General features: G+C 50.2%; 1 protein-coding gene across 2 annotated transcripts in view; it reads right to left on the bottom strand.

Annotated features, from left to right (window-relative positions):
* The window catches only part of VPS33B (VPS33B late endosome and lysosome associated), a 28881-nt gene that overhangs the window by 7566 nt on the left and 5788 nt on the right, over window positions 1-15527 (bottom strand). Inside the window, exons 2-11 of one of the 2 annotated variants that reach the window (XM_082736100.1) lie at window positions 12364-12419; window positions 11319-12033; window positions 8856-8936; window positions 8442-8503; window positions 6470-6519; window positions 6208-6275; window positions 2170-2215; window positions 1080-1174; window positions 711-815; window positions 22-118 (exon numbers count right to left, since the gene is read on the bottom strand). In XM_082736100.1, coding sequence (XP_082592226.1) covers window positions 22-118; window positions 711-815; window positions 1080-1174; window positions 2170-2215; window positions 6208-6275; window positions 6470-6519; window positions 8442-8503; window positions 8856-8936; window positions 11319-11414 — 700 coding nt within the window. In that variant the 5' untranslated portion in view covers window positions 11415-12033; window positions 12364-12419. Of the gene's footprint in view, window positions 1-21; window positions 119-710; window positions 816-1079; window positions 1175-2169; window positions 2216-6207; window positions 6276-6469; window positions 6520-8441; window positions 8504-8855; window positions 8937-11318; window positions 12034-12363; window positions 12420-15527 lie in introns of those variants that run through there. The other variant, XM_082736099.1, reaches the window with a different exon arrangement.

Genomic DNA, 15527 nt, shown 5'->3' with positions numbered 1-15527 from the left:
GGGGCGCTGAGCATTCTTTACCTCTGTCTAGGAGGAAGACATGTCCAATCTCTGGCCTTCGGCCCTTGGTCTCGCCATCCTCCTCCTCCTCCAGTTTTCTCCACAGTTCGTATGACATCTGCGGGGACCAAGACACTCTCAGTCTCGTGTCAGGTCCCTTCTGCAGCCCACTCCTACCGAAGTCACCTCTTTTCCGTGTGACACCTCTCCTGCCCCCGAGAGGGCAGCTGATTATTAACACCACTACCCACGGCACTCCCATCTGCGCCCACCCCTTACAGCCTCTCCTTGCTAACGAGGGACTCTCTCTGCCTCCGAAGACTTAGGAGTGCTATCCCAGAGGCCTTGGCTCTTGCCTTTCTGTCCGTCACACAAGCCCTCCCCTCTGAGGAACTCTTCTGAACAATAAAAGCAAGCTAGGGGCGCCTGGGTGGCTCAGTGGGTTAAAGCCTCTGACTTCGACTCAGGTCATGATCCCAGGGTCCTGGGATCGAGTCCCGCATCAGGCTCTCTGCTCAGCAGGGAGCCTGCGTCCCTGTCTCTCTCTGCCTGCCTCTCTGCCTACTTGTGATCTCTCTGTCAAATAAATACATAAAATCTTTAAAAAAAAAAAGAATATAGCTCTTATCACAGATGCCCCCAGACAGTCCCCACTAGGCAGAGGATAGGTACAATAGAGCCATGGGGACCACAGCACCACACATGCCCACCTTGGTGCAGCGGCCAATTCCGTAGCAGTTGGGGAAAGGCCCGTAGAGGGTGCTGAGAAGGTGCAAGGCCTGTGCCACAGTGTTGATCCAGCGCTGGTCTCCTTCCTGCAGGAACCACATGGGCCGCAGAGATACGGCTCAGCCCAAGAGGCGCATCTGGAAAGGGGCAAGCTGGAGCAGCCCGGGGTGGGAAGGCCAGGCGTGGGGACTGCCCGAAAGGAAGTCCTGGGGCTATCAGCCATTCAATCTGCAAAACGCTCTTCCTCATAATAAGTTATAGGACTCACAGGAGGGTCCATGTTTCTAACCCATGGGACCCCACATGTGTCCCCACCTGTCGGTGCCAAGACTCAGGGACCCTTCACTTACCAGGAAGTAGTCCCTGAAAAATTCTGGGAGCTCCATGCTCAACAGATCCACGTCAAGAGGCAGCAAAGAAAAGGCCCACTCGTCACAGCTCACGTCTGCGGGAACAGAGCACGTCAGCCACCCCACAGAAGGCGCCAGGCTCCACACTGAGAGAAGGTCCGCCATGGTGACACAGGAAGGTGATGCAGGCCTGCCACACACCCAGCCCCAGAACACTCAAAGACGAGTGACAGTCTGTGCCTCAGAGGAGTTCACAGTCGGGAAACAAAAGGAGACGGGCACACCACAGCCTGTCACGCCATGTGAGGAGGGCCGACCGGAAGTACTGAGGAAACATTTGCTGGTCGGCAAATACTGACAGAAAGCCACCGATGTGCGGGCACCAGGCTGAGCCCCGGGGGTGCGGGAGTGGAACGGACACGCTCCCCATCTTCTGCGAGAGAATGCCACTCTAGGGAGATGTCCACCCGACACAGCTCATCACAGCTGCGCCCCAAAGAAGAACAGCGATCCGGAAGCACAAACACCCCAGGGATCCAACCTCAGCTACGTGGGGTCTAAGAAAAGTATAAGAGTAAAGGAAAAACTTCCCTAAAGCAGCAACATTTACACCTAGAATTTGAGTAAGATTGGGTATGAAAAAAAAAAAAAAAAAAAAAAAGCTGAGGGTGGAGAATGTTCTAGGCCACAGGAAAAGCAAGTGGAAGAGCCCATGGCTGGAGAGGGGAGAGTCAGGAGGGAGCTGTACAAGGTGAGGCTGAGGGGCCAGGCAAGGGCCAAGTGCAGAAGGCCACTGAAGATTCTGGAACCAGGGCGGGATCTGCAGCGGGGAGCACAGTGCTCAGGTCAGCGTGGCTGGCAGAATGGAGGGAGGGAAGGCAACACTCTTCCTTTGTGGAAGTCTCAGAAAGGGAGGAATGGCAGCACCTGGCACCCCCTTCAGCCTTCCCTTGAGGGCCAGTCCCGCTCTCCATGGTCAAGAACAGCCCCTCTGCCCAGGCCAACAGGCAGAGACGAGGGGCCCAGGGTGATTTCCTTCCCTTCGTCCCGCATGTTCCCCCCGTCTCCACTCACGGCCGCCTCCTCTCACCTCCGTAGACTCCCTCTTCCTCCAGCACCATCTCACACGCGTGAAACTGGAAGACAAGAGGGAGGGGTTGGTGACCACCTTCTTCTCTGTTCTTTCCATCTGTCTGGTGTCCCTCCGCGGTCACTGCTGAGAACAGCACCTACTGAACCCAGTGATGATGACAAGGGAGCGTGGACTTTTAGGGACAATAGGAAGGACCACTGGGACCATCTAGCCCAGGGCTTTGATTCCCTGCTTTATTTATGCATTCATCCATTGCTCTTTTCTCCCTGTGAGACTGGGAAGCTCCACAAAGGAGAAGGCATTTCGGTATCACTGAAGGCTGCGTCCCACAGACAGACGTGAAGCGAGGGCCCGAGCGCACCTCAGAAACAGGGGAGGCGAGGCAGGTGGCCGGGAAAGAGCAGGGGTGCAGAGGGAGGCTAGGGTAGGGCATGCCCAAGGGACGCCTGGAGTCACTAAGAGATCCAGAGAGCCTGCCTGGAGGTCCCTGGCACAGGGTATTTAAAGTAGGTGGTTTGTCCAAGAGAAGAGAACACAGAGGGACATGAGCGCTAAGGACAGGATTCTAGGGAACACCACAATTCAACGGGCGCACAGGGCAACACCTGGCGAAGACGGAAAGATGACACAGAGGTGGAAACGGGGACTCGGCACCTCTAAAGGCAGCAAAAGTCAGTGTCGGGAAGAATGGGCAACAGTGTCAAATGCCAGGGACATTAAGTAGGACAAACAGGAACCAGGCATAACCGAGTTTGACAACAGAGCCCTGGAGGGACTCGATTTAAAGGCGAAGGCAGCAGTAAGGATGCAGGAGGAGTGGCAGCGAGAACTCTGGACACAACAGAAGGGAGAGCCCCTGACCGTGAGAAGATAAGAAGGGGAGAACTGCTTAGAAGGGGTAGACATGGGGCGCCCGGGTGGCTCAGTCGGCTAAGTGTCTGCCTTTGGCTCATGTCCTCATCCCAGGGTCCTGGGATCGAGCCCCGCATGGGGCTCTCTGCTCAGCAGGGAGCCTGCTTCTGCTTCTCCCTCTCCCTCTGTCCCTGGCCCCTGCTCCTGCACTCTGTCTCAAATAAAGAAAGAAAGAAATCTTTAAAAAAATTTTAAAAATTTTTTTAAAAAGGCGAGCTAGACATGGTTGAAGACAAAGCAAAGCGGTAGAGAAGGAATGCGGACATGGGGCCAGGGACACATGCAAACTGGTGGACCGGGAAGGGGAAGAAGCCGGGGTCACTTCCTCCTTTGAGCCAAGTGGGAAGAAGGCGAAATACTTGGAGGTAATGAGGAAGGAAGCGGGAGCACTCCTGTCCGGTAACGATGGTGACAACTGATGTGCATTAAATATCTGACACCTGCTAAGCGTCGCTGTTAGTATCTTGTAAGGATCACCTCCCGTGGTCCTCCTGATGACTCCGCGAGATGTGGGAGATTCATGCTTCGGGCTCCTGATTTCCTTTACACAGAAGAATCCGATTCATCCTAATTTCTTTTTTTCTCTCTCTTTTTTTAAGTGGGTTCTACTCCAGGCTCGAACTCACAAGCCTGAGATGTAGGATCACGTGCTCTAGGCCAGCCAGGGGCCCGTCCCTCACTCAGTTCTGTCAGTGAAACTAAAACTGTGCGCCCACTTTTAGTGCTAAATAAAGAATCCCGGAGCCCAGATTGCAAACTGCCAATCTCCATAATTAACAAAAGGAGTCTCAGGAAGACAGATTCCCTCTTCCCTAAATTACTGAGGGAGATTGTCTGTGATTTAAAATTTGGTCAAAGAGGGGCGCCCGGGTGGCTCAGTTGGTTGAGCAGCTGCCTTCGGCTCGGGTCATGATTCCAGAGTCCTGGGATTGAGCCCCACATCGGGCTCCCTGCTCAGCAGATAGCCTGCTTCTCTCTCTCCCCCTCTCCCTGAAGCTCTGCTTACTTGTGCTCTCTCTCTAGCTCTCTGTCAAATAAACAAATAAAATATTAAAAAAAAAAAATTTGGTCAAAGAATCTAACTAGATAAGATGTGAGATGGAGAAAATTCATCAAAATATCAATTTTGTTTTTCTGTGCAATAGTGAGGCTTGTAGGATTATTTGAAACTGTTACCAACTTGTTCTATTCCCTATTTAAACAAATCTCTCCTTGGAAGTATAATTTGAAAAAAAGGGGTTTTATAAGACTCCAAAAATGAATTCATTGCCACAGTTCCCTTAATAACATTTAAAAGTAACCTGTAAGTCTGACTGGTTATCTTAATAATCTCTTGCCCTGGGGGCACCTGGTTGGCTCCATCAGTTAAGCCTCTACCTTCTGCTCAGGTCATAATCCCAGGGTCCTGGGATCGAGCCCCGTGCTGGGCTCCCTGCTCAGTGGGGAGCCTGCTTCTCCCTCTCCCTTTGCTCCTCCCCTGCTCGTGCTCTCTCCCTCTGTCTCTCTCAAATAAACAAATAAAATCTTGAAAAAATAAAAATAATAATTTCTTGCCCTGGTAATGATGTTGTACTTGATATACTTGTATTTCCCAACAGGAAAACTAGCCACAAGATTGTGCTATGAATCTTCCAATGATCTTCAAGAGACGATCACTAGCTCTTTCTTCTTATTCCTTTTATGTGATGAGAAAACAACATAAGCCTGTAATTTCACTAGGTTTCCTAACAAACACTGAAAGTCATGTAAAAGAGGTTAACTCTTTGCCACTTGCTGCCACACAGATGTTGCGCATAACGCAAAGGGAAACAAATCAGAAAAAGACAAATAGCCCATGATTTCACTCATACGTGGAATTTAAGAAACAAGACAAATGTACCGAGAAAAAAAAGGCAAACCAAAAGTCAGACTCTTAACTAGAGAGAACAAATCGATGGTCACCAGAGGGGCAGTGAGTGAGGGGATGGGAGGAATCGGGGCAGGGGATCGAGACTGCACTTACCCTGCTGACCACTGAGTAATGCACTGAATCGCTGAATCCCTGTATCGTATACGTCAAACTAACATAACACTGTGTGTTAACTATACTGGAATTAAAATAAAAAGTAAAATAAAATGTTCAGCCCTGTTATGTTTAAAAACATAAAAGGTAAGCACTACTATCAACTCCATTTTACAGATGAGCAAGCTGAGACCCAGAGAGCAGTCACATAAGTCACGTGAGTTGTCCAAGATCCCACAGATAGCAAGCGCCAGAGCCAGGATTCACACAGTTTGGCTTCAGTGGCTCGGACTGAGCTACTGCTTCTACCTTCTCTAGTTTTTTGGAGAAGACTGAAAAAAAGAATCAATCCCCGTCCTTTGAACTTGAATTTCTATCTGCTCTCCATGAGGCGCGCACTCCCTGGGGCAGCTTTATGGGCGCTGGGCAGGCCGTGGGCGTAAGGCCGAACAGGGCCACAGCGCACACCTTGCTGACGTGGGGGTGAGAGCAGAGCCTGATGCATCAGGGAACGGAGATGCCGTGGTCCCGGGACACTACAGCCTCGGAGAGAAAGTAGACGGAAGAAACCTGTAGCTCACGGCATGGCTTCACTCCCCTCGGAGGCTCAAAGTTGGGGTGGAGTAAGATGGTCTCTCAGCAGCTTTTTTTTTTTCTTTAAAATTTTATTTATTTATTTGATGGAGACAGAGATCACAAATAAGCAGAGAGGTAGGCAAAGACAGAAGGAAGCAGGCTCCCCGCTGAGCAGAGAGCCCGATGCGAGGCTCGATCCCAGGACCCTGAAATCATGACCTAGGCTGAAGGCAGAGGCTTAACCCACTGAGCCACCCAGGCGCCCTCTCAGCTAGTTTCTTGTGTAAGAAAAGGCCTTTCCAGAGGACACTGCTTCAGAAGAAGTAGACACAGAGGCCACCTGTCACAATTCCACACTAACTAGCGCAGCCTGAAAGACAGACCCTCTGCTAAACCATCACGGTGGCATTAATGACTAGACTGTGACAGGTGTTTTGTTCCGTCACACACAACTGGCTTTGGGGGAGACACAGATATTGGCCCCTGTCCCTTCCCCGCCTTCTGTCCTGATCGACCTTCTCCTCCTCCCACCAACCCACACTCACCTTCTGAGGGCTGAAGATCACTTTATATTTTCGAGTCCGGCCAGCCAATTTGTCAGCATTGACAAGACCTACAGACAGAAGGAAAGCAGCCCAGAAAGCCACGGCCATCTGTTAGACGTGAAGCAAGGAAGGAGACATCCCCTCTGAGGGGCACGGCCCATTCAGACCACCTCTTCTCATCAAAGGTCCTTATGGCCTAGGCCCTTCATCTTGGCCACCCTCCCCTGGGTCTTAGGTACCTGTGGCTTCATTGCATACTCACTGGCAACGTATCGCATGTTCTTGATGCGGGGCCGGACCAAGAAGCACAATCTGTGGGAAAGAGAGTTAAAACAAACAAAAAACCTCAGTGAAGGGGCGCCTGGGTCGTTCAGTGGGTTAAAGCCTCTGCCTTCGGCTCGATCCTGGGATCGAGCCCCGCATCAGGCTCTCTATTTAGAGAGCCTGCCTCCTTTCCTCTCTCTCCACCTGCCTCTCTGCCTACTTGTGATCTCTGTCAAATAAATAAACAAAATCTTTAAAAACAAACAAACAAACAAACAAAAAAACCCTCAGTGAAGAGAAGTCCTGAAATTGGTAACAGCTGTTTAGAAGAAACAAATGAAGTCAACTGTTCCATCACTGGCTCTTCTGGCCAGGCCTACAGCTCTCCTCCAGGCCAAAGCTATGCCCGCTCTCTCGGCCGACCACCTCCCGAGCACAGAAGACCCCCTTCCGTACCCCAGACACCCGGGCACGGCGGCTGCTTACTGGCCCGTGGCGGCCCCGGGACCTCCTGCTCTCACGTAATTTACGATCTACTGGGCAAAGTCAGATACACACGCATGAAGTATACGGATAATCCAGTGTCAGAAACAATCGAAGAAAGTATATAAAATGGTGTTTTTCCAGTGGAGGGGGGTGGTTCATGGAGGTACTCTCCATGTATCCAAGAGAATTTTTCCTTAAAGGAACACAAACATTACTGCAGGTTGAAAAATATAAAAGATAAAAGCGAAGGCCAGACATGGGCTGTCTGTGACTATGTGCCAAGTGACTAGGACAAACACTAAATGCCATGGAAATCCAGGGGAGGAGGAAAGCACCCTGGACCAGAATGGCGACACAGGGCTTCAGGGAGGAGGCGGGGCGTTTCTCGAATGAGCCGTGAGGGCAGGAGAGAATGGCAGGCAGAGGGAATGGGGTGGCCAGAGGTCGACAGCGTGTGCACACAGCTGGCGCATGAGACCGTTCGAGTCAGGGCGCCCAGCTGGCTCGGTCAGTGCGGTAAATGACTCTTTTCTTTCTTTTTTTCTTTTTTAAAGGTTTTATTTATTTATCTGACAGACAGAGATCACAAGTAGGCAGAGAGGCAGGCAGAGAGAGAGGAAGGGAAGCAGGCTCCCCACTGAGCAAAGAGCCCGATGCGGGGCTCGATCCCAGGACACTGGGATCATGACCTGAGCTGAAGGCAGAGGCTTTAACCCACTGAGCCACCCAGGCGCCCTGGCGTAAGTGACTCTTGATCTCAGGGTCAGGAGTTCGAGCTCCACACTGGGTGTAGAGATTACTTAAATAAATAAAATGTTAAAAAAGAAGAAAAAGAAGAAGAGGAGGAGGAAGAGGAAGAAGAAGAAGAAAGGAAAGAAAAAGAAAGTGTGTGTGAAGCAGAGGCTTGAGGGGAACAGGACAGACCGGGCTGGAAAGGCAGGGTGACCCTCGCTGCCAGCAGCCTTGGCATCTGCAATGAGCGATCTGGACTTTAGTCAGCAAGTAAGAGAAGCCCTGAAAGTTCTCGAGAAGGGCATAATAAAAATATTTTTCAAAGATTAATCAATCTGGGGCACCTGGTTGGCTCAGTCGTTAGGCGTCAGCCTTCGGCTCAGGTCATGATCCTGGGCTCCTGGGATGGAGCCCCCCATCGGGCTCCCTGCTCAGCGGGAAGCCTGCTTCTCCCTCTTCCACTCCCCCTGCTTGTGTTCCCTCTCTCGCTGTGTCACTGTCAAATAAATAAATAAAATCTTAAAAAAAAAAAAAAGCTTAATCAGTCTGGCTAGAGATGGTAGACCGGGTCAGAGAGAGAGGAGGACAGGGAGGGAGACAGCGCGGAAGGGAGAACAGGTAAGAGGGCACAGTGTAACCCAGGCGTGAACTTGCGGAAGTGCAGGGAGGTGAACCACATCACAAGCATGACAGGAGGCAGGGGTGTGGAGACCCCTCCGGGCCGGAGCCCAGACGCTCTCCAAGACACTCACTGTTCACTGGAGCTGACGGCTGGCTTGTTCTCTACCTTATACAGCTTGTCGACTTCGTGCTGCTGCAGAGGGAACCCAACAAGACAGTGCACGTAAGTGCCTGGAAACCCAAAGCAGGACACAAAGAGGACTTCTGGAAGAGCTCCTCCTCGTGCTTCTTCTGGGAATCAAACTGCATCCCCGACCACTATCCCACTGAACTTTCCTCAAACCGTCATCAGGAAAATACCCCAAAACCAAACAATTCAAAACCAACCCGAACAACAGCACCGATTCCCCTTTGCCCACCCAGTTCAGCTACTGCATTTTTCCCGGAAAGGGCAGCCATTCATTAATAATTTGCACTGTTCGTTAAGAGAAAAACTGCTTCATGAGAAGAGAGGGGCCTGAGTCCACTGGGAGAAAGGGTGGTACCTTCAGGATAGAGACGTTGGCGATCCGATCCAAGGGGCTCATGAGATCGGCCTCAATGAACAAGTCCTTTTTCCCTGGAAGCTGAAGAACGCGGTACCTTGGGTCACTCACAGGTGACACACACTCCCTTAGCTGAGAGCTTGTCTAGCCATGCACTTAGCAAGAGCAGACTCAGCCGGAAATGCACTGGGCATCATACTATCTACCTCAACGTCTCATTTATCAACTGTATCCACAGCGGTCCTTTCTTCAAGTATTGGCCTAGTTTGTCTTCCTATTTTCTGGACCAGTGGAAAGCTATTTCACCTTCTCGAAGGTTAAGTCCTCCTCACTTGACCCTCCTGCGTGCCCGTGACCTCGTTCGGCACCACTGCCCTGTTCTCCACTCTGCCTCCTAATAACCCCGATCGCCCACTGAACAGAGCCAAACCAAAGCCCCACTTAGTATCCGGCAGCCCCTCAACTAACTGCCGTCTCTTTTCAAGTATGTTTTTTCTTCTACTTGCAAAAATAACCCACATTCAGTGCAGAAAGCTGAGCCCAGAACAGTCCGAACCCACCCACCCACTCTCCCTTCCAAATATCTGCCATCTGATTCCTGCATCCCTTCGGCTGCTGCTGTCTGTGTGTCCAGGGGAAGGAGGGGGTCCCACTGAGTGGCAGGGAGAGGGAAGTCATCAGAAGTTCTGCTCTGTCCTAGGCCTCGACAGATGGGTCAGGTGTCGGCAGGGAAAGAAGATGGCAACCCAGCAAAGGCTGGGGCAAGACAGCAGGCTGAGTGGTAAGGACAGAACAAGCAGTCTGGTTTCGCTGATGCGTAAGATAAGTGCAGGGCGGCGGCATGGAGGATTTTTCCCCCCGCCCGGGGGGGGGGGGGGCGCGGGGGGTAGAGGAACATCTGGCAGCGCCTGGCAACATTTTTGGTTATCAGACTGGGGGCAAGGGGTTTGACTGCCATCTACTGGGTAGAGGTTAGAAATGCAGTGAAATATCCTGCAAGGCAGGAACAGTCCCACAGCAAAGCATCAACGGACCCCAAATGTCAAGGGACCCAAGGCAGGAAAATCTTGATGTAGGGGAATAAATGGTGGGATACAGGATTGAAACAGTCGACCGGAACTGGAACGTGGAGCACCCCAACATCGGGTCACGGAGTCTGAAGTCGATCCTCTATGAACAAGGGAACAGAAAGCTTTTGCGCCTTGAAGCAGCCACTCAGCTGGAAACTTCAGTTGGGTAACTGGGCACGCACTGTGGGTACAGTGGTTTGGAGGCATGAGAAACTGAGGCAGGGAGTCCACTTCTGTGGTTGAAGCAACAGTTCAAGCAGCCCAAGCATGAAGCAAAGAGCGAGGACCCGACTGAAGCTAGTGGTGCCGCAAACAAAACTACGTTAAGGATACACGGGATGTGTGAGAGAATGTTCTAAATGACTGAAAGAAATTAACAGTGTTAACAGCGCTTGCACCTGTTTGTTGGAGGTGAATTTTTTTCTCTACTCTCCCTTACCTTCTACCATCTCTATAATGCCTGTTATTGTATAATCTCTAAAGTCGGTGAGGAAATATCTTGGGACTCGGGCGGGTTCAGTTAAATATGAGAGCAAAAGGAGAGTCAAAGACGATTCTGAGGCTGGAGCCGGAACAGCAGCGCTCGTTCAACAAGAATTTAGTCAGAAGAAGTCAGTTTGGGGGCGCCTGGGTGGCTCAGTGGGTTAAAACCTCTGCCTTCGGCTCAGTCATGATCCCAGGGTCCTGGGTCCTGGGATTGAAACCCTCATCGGGCTCTCTGCTCATCGGAGAGCCTGCTTCCCCCTCTCTCTCTACCTGCCCTCTGCCTACTTGTGATCTGGCTCTCTGTCAAATAAATAAATAAAACTCTTAAAAAAAAAAAAAAGAAAGAATGAATGAATGATTGCTGTCTTCCCTGTGTCTTCTCCTTCCCTGGTTCCTCAACTTTGCTTCTACCAACCAGTCCTTCTGCCTGCTCCATCTCCAAGGAAAATACGCTGATTCTTTCACAACCAGCTCCTTAAAATTCCTAGATCACTCCAGCAAGAAATGACTGCTTATTCTAAATGCTTCCAGTGCCCTATCAGCCATGTACCACACGATACTCTGTGTGGGGTAATCCGGGTTTCAGAGGTTCCTACTGGGGCAGATCCTTAAGGACAATGATGTCTTGACCATCTTTCCATCCCCAGTGATGCGGAGCACGACTGGTATCTCCCTCGCCTGTACCAAAAAGAAGTGACTTCCTTAACTCTCTGCCAGGTCCCAAGCAGCTCTTACTGTCCTCTGGTTTTCCGTCCTAAATGCTTCCTTTTGGACCTGCCCCAGAAGCTCCAAGGACAATACCAAGGGCCTGGAACAAGATCAAGGGAACTCCGCAAGGAAGAACTATGCGTCCGGCGAGTGCTAAACTGTAGGTGCAGAAAAGTCCCCAGGAGTGGCGGGCACTGACCTGCTCCAGCAGATAGATGAGCTGGTCCCGAGCCAGCCTCTTGAGCATGGAGAAGTCAGGCAGCTCCGGGGCGTCCGGCCGATGGGGGAAAGCCATGGCAGCGGACACCGGAGCAGCGAGGTGGAAGAAGGGCGACGCCCTCCACTCCGAGAAGGTCGGCAGGAGCCCGGGGTAAGCGCAGGGCGGCGCTCCTGCAGGCCTGGGCACGGTTCGAAAAGAGCCCCCGAAGGGGCCCTCGCTCCTGCGCGCGAATGAATGGCCACCTCTCGGTCGGGCAGCCGCGGCCTCGGAGGACCTTCGTCCAGATCAGCAGCCGCGGGACCGACCCGCCCCTCCCTGGTCCACTCCTCTAGCAGCCAGAATCCCTGTCTACGCCCACAGATTTCGCGGCGAGCAGAGAAAACCCCACCTCCTGCCGGAGAGACAAGCGACTTCCTAGAGCTCCCGGAAGTCCCGTGCGCTCGACCCGCGCTCAGCATGCCGGGACGGGGACGGTGCCCGGGAAGGTCCCATCATCACTAATCTTTAAGCGTACATCCGATTCTCCTAGCTTGCGAGGGTTGGGCGCTTCTGCTACATTTTCAGAACTTCGTAAAATGGGTGAGACCCACTCGGGATCCGGAGGGCACTGATCCCTGGAGGTCTTGGCTGTCAGTCAAAGCTACCCCCACAGATTTAGCTGCCTTGCAGGAGCAAGACGCGGAGGGATGGGACACTGCGGGGGGAAGAAGGGGGAAGGCGTGAAGATCCAATGGAAGCTAAGCCCCGCCAGCTATGACCTTTGGATTAAGGAGTTTTGACTTAATATCGTTCGTGAGGAAATGGACGAACTGTGGCATTTTCATGTAATAAAAATAACTGAATACATAAAAGAACCCAGATACAGAGTGGCATCTTTATGATGCCATTTAGATACGGTTCTAGAACAGGGAAAACTAATCGGTGGTGGAAAAAAATTTCAGGAAGTGATTGACTTTGGGGTAAGAATTGACTGGGAAGAGAAACCAGGCAATTTTCAGGGCTGATGGTAATGGTCTAGACTCACCTTGTTTGTTGTTTTGTTGTTGTTGTTGTTTAAAGCCATTATAAGGGATAGACCCGCTGACAATACCTAAACTCACTAATCCATCCTAACATCACATCATCTTCTCCTTGTGAGATGTATAGGAAGTACAAAGCTTCACTGATTGTCAAAAATTGAACCGGAGCAAATAAAAAGATGTAAATACCAGTTGATAGGAAATAGGGAGGGTATTAGGAACATGACAATAAACAAACATCACAGGGATGAAATCTGCTATATTCTAAATACAGGAAATAGGGATACCCGGATGGCTCAGTCGGTTAGCATCGACTCTTCATTTCATCTCAGGTTATGATCACAGTGTGGTCACATCTGGCTCCATGCCGGCCATGGAGTCTGCTTAATTAAGATTCTCTCTCCCTCTGCCCCTCCACCCTCTCCCTTTTGCTGTCTCTCAACAAATAAATAAATATATATTTTTTAAGAATACAGGAAATGTATGGGTCAGAAAACCTGTAAAATAGGGGAATAGGGGTGCCTGGGTGGCTCAGTGGGTTAAAGCTTCCGTTCGGCTCAGGTCATGATCCCAGGGTCCTGGGATGGAGCCCCGCATGGAGCTCTCTGCTCAGTGGGGAGCCTGCTTCCCTTTCTCTCTCTCTGCCTGCTTGTGATCTATCAAATAAATAAAATATTTTTAAAAAATAGGGGAGTAATGCAGAAAGGGAAACCACTTTGGAATTTTAGACACTTCTAAGATGTAGCTACATCATGCAATGTTGCAGTGTGTGGACCTTGTTTGGATCCCAATTCCAAGAAATCAACCACAAAATTAATTTATGAAACAGTAAGAGAGTAACTATCAGGATATTAGCTGCTAATAATTACTAAAATTTATAGTCATGGCTTATGCGTCTATGTTAAAGAGTTCGGGGGGCACTGGGATGGTTCAGTCAGTGGGTCATCTGACTCTTGATTTTTGGCTCAGGTCATGGGGTCTTGGTGTCGTGAAACTGAGCCCCACGTCAGGTTCTGCTCAGCATGGAGTCTGCTTGTCCCTCCTCTGCTCCTCCCCCGACTCTCTCATGCACTCGCACTCTAAAAAATAAGTACTTTTTAAAGAGAAAAAGGAGTTTGGGGTGTCTGGCTGGCTCAGTCAGAAAAGCACGTAACTTTTTATTTTATTTTTTTTAAGATTCTATTTATTTGACAGAGATCACGAGTAGGCAGAGAGGCAGGCAGAGAGGAAGGGAAGCAGGCTCCCTGCTGAGCAGAGAGCCTGATGCAGGGCTTGGTCCTAGGACCCTGAGATCATGACCAGAGCTGAAGGCAGAGGCTTTAACCCACTGAACCACCCAGGCGCCCCAAGCATGTAACTCTTGATCTCAGGATCCTCAGTTCGATCCTTACATTGTGTGTAGAAATTACTTAAAAATTTAATAAACTTAAAGAAAATAAAAGGGAGTCCTTATCTCTTTCAGATATATAAGTATTACAGATGAAGTAATATGAAGCATATAGGATTCGCTTTATTTTTTAAAAAGATTTTATTTATTTATTTGATAGAGATCACAAGTAGGCAGAGAGGCAGGCAGAGAGAGAGGGGGAAGCAGGCTCCCCGCTGAGCAGAGAACCCGATGCGGGGCTCGATTCCAGGACTCTGGGATCGTGACCTGAGCCAAAGGCAGAGGTTTTTTGTTTTTGTTTTTTAAGATTTTATTTATTTATTTGACAGAGAGAGACTATAAGTAGGCAGAGAGGCAGGCAGAGAGAGAGAGGAGGAAGCAGGCTCCCTGCTGAGCAGAGAGCCCGATGCGGGACTCGATCCCAGGACCCTGAGATCATGACCTGAGCCAAAGGCAGTGGCCCAACCCACTGAGCCACCCAGGTGCCCCAAAGGCAGAGGTTTTAACCCACTGAGCCACCCAGGCACATTCCTTTGCCCATATAAAAAAAAAAGATTTTATGCATTTATTTGACAGATAGAGATCACAAGTAGGCAGAGAGGCAGGCAGAGAGAGAGGAAGGGACGCAGGCTCCCTGCCGAGCTGAGAGCCTGATATGGGGCTCTATCCCAGAACCCTGGGATCATCACCTGAGCTGAAGGCAGAGGCTTTAACCTACTGAGCTACCCAAGTGCCCCTCAAATAAATAAAAATCTTTAAAAAGGAATAAAGAGGTTGCCTAGGCGGCTCAGTTGTTAAGCCTCTGCCTTTGGCTCAAGTCATGATCCCAGGGTCCTGGGACCATCAGGCTCGCTGCTCAGCGGAGCCTGCTTCTACCTCTCCCACTTCCCCTGCTTGTGTTCCCTCTCACTGTGTCTGTCAAAGAAATAAAAAAGGAATAAGGCAGGAACAATTCAACTTGGAGAAAGCTTAGGTCTTGGCTTAAGTCTGGATGGGTAGGCTGGCAAAGGGAAAAGGCAGGGCTTTCTGCCATTCTGGGCTGACTGGTAAGCTTCTCCAAACATTCCTCTACTCAACCAAAATTGGAATCTTTGTTGGGAGCTGAAACTACGGCAATGAACACAAAACAGGTCTCCTGCCCCCATGCGCAAGGTGGGTGACAACAGACACTACAGTAGTAATCTATTTCAATGCCGAGGCATATTAAACACGGTGTGGTCACAGAATGTGAAAGGAGTTGCTTTAGACTGGGTGATTAAGGAAGGCTTAACTAAGAAAGTAACATTTGATCTGAGGCTTGAATGACATGGAACCTACCATGTGAAAATCTGGAGACAAAGAACCAGTAGGTGTAAAACCTTAGATTGGCACTTGCCAAGAATGGAAAAAAGATTTAAGCTTCATATGCACTAGGGATGGTAGGGGATGAGGTAAATGGAAAACCTATCAATGCTTTTTAACAACAGCTTCTAATTTTCCATAGCCCACTGGGGAAAGGGCGTAGTCAAATGATTTGCAGGAGTTAAAAATTAGTCAAATAGCATCTTCCACCTCTTAAAATGACCAAAAGGTTCTAATGACAAGTTATCATACTTTTTAAATCATAAAAAAAAAACTGAGTCATGATAGTGACAAAGCAGTGAGAACAGAGCCTTATCTGCCCACTGCTGTATTTTCTTAAAATTTATTAGGGTGCCTGGGTGGCTCAATGGGTTGAGCCGCTGCCTTCGGCTCAGGTCATGATCTCAGGGTCCTGGGATCAAGCCCCGCATCGGGCTCTCT

The sequence above is a fragment of the Mustela nivalis genome (assembly GCF_964662115.1).
Source record: "Mustela nivalis genome assembly, chromosome: 6".
Classification (NCBI taxonomy): Eukaryota; Metazoa; Chordata; class Mammalia; order Carnivora; family Mustelidae; genus Mustela; species Mustela nivalis.
This window is presented reverse-complemented; position numbering and strand designations above follow the sequence as displayed.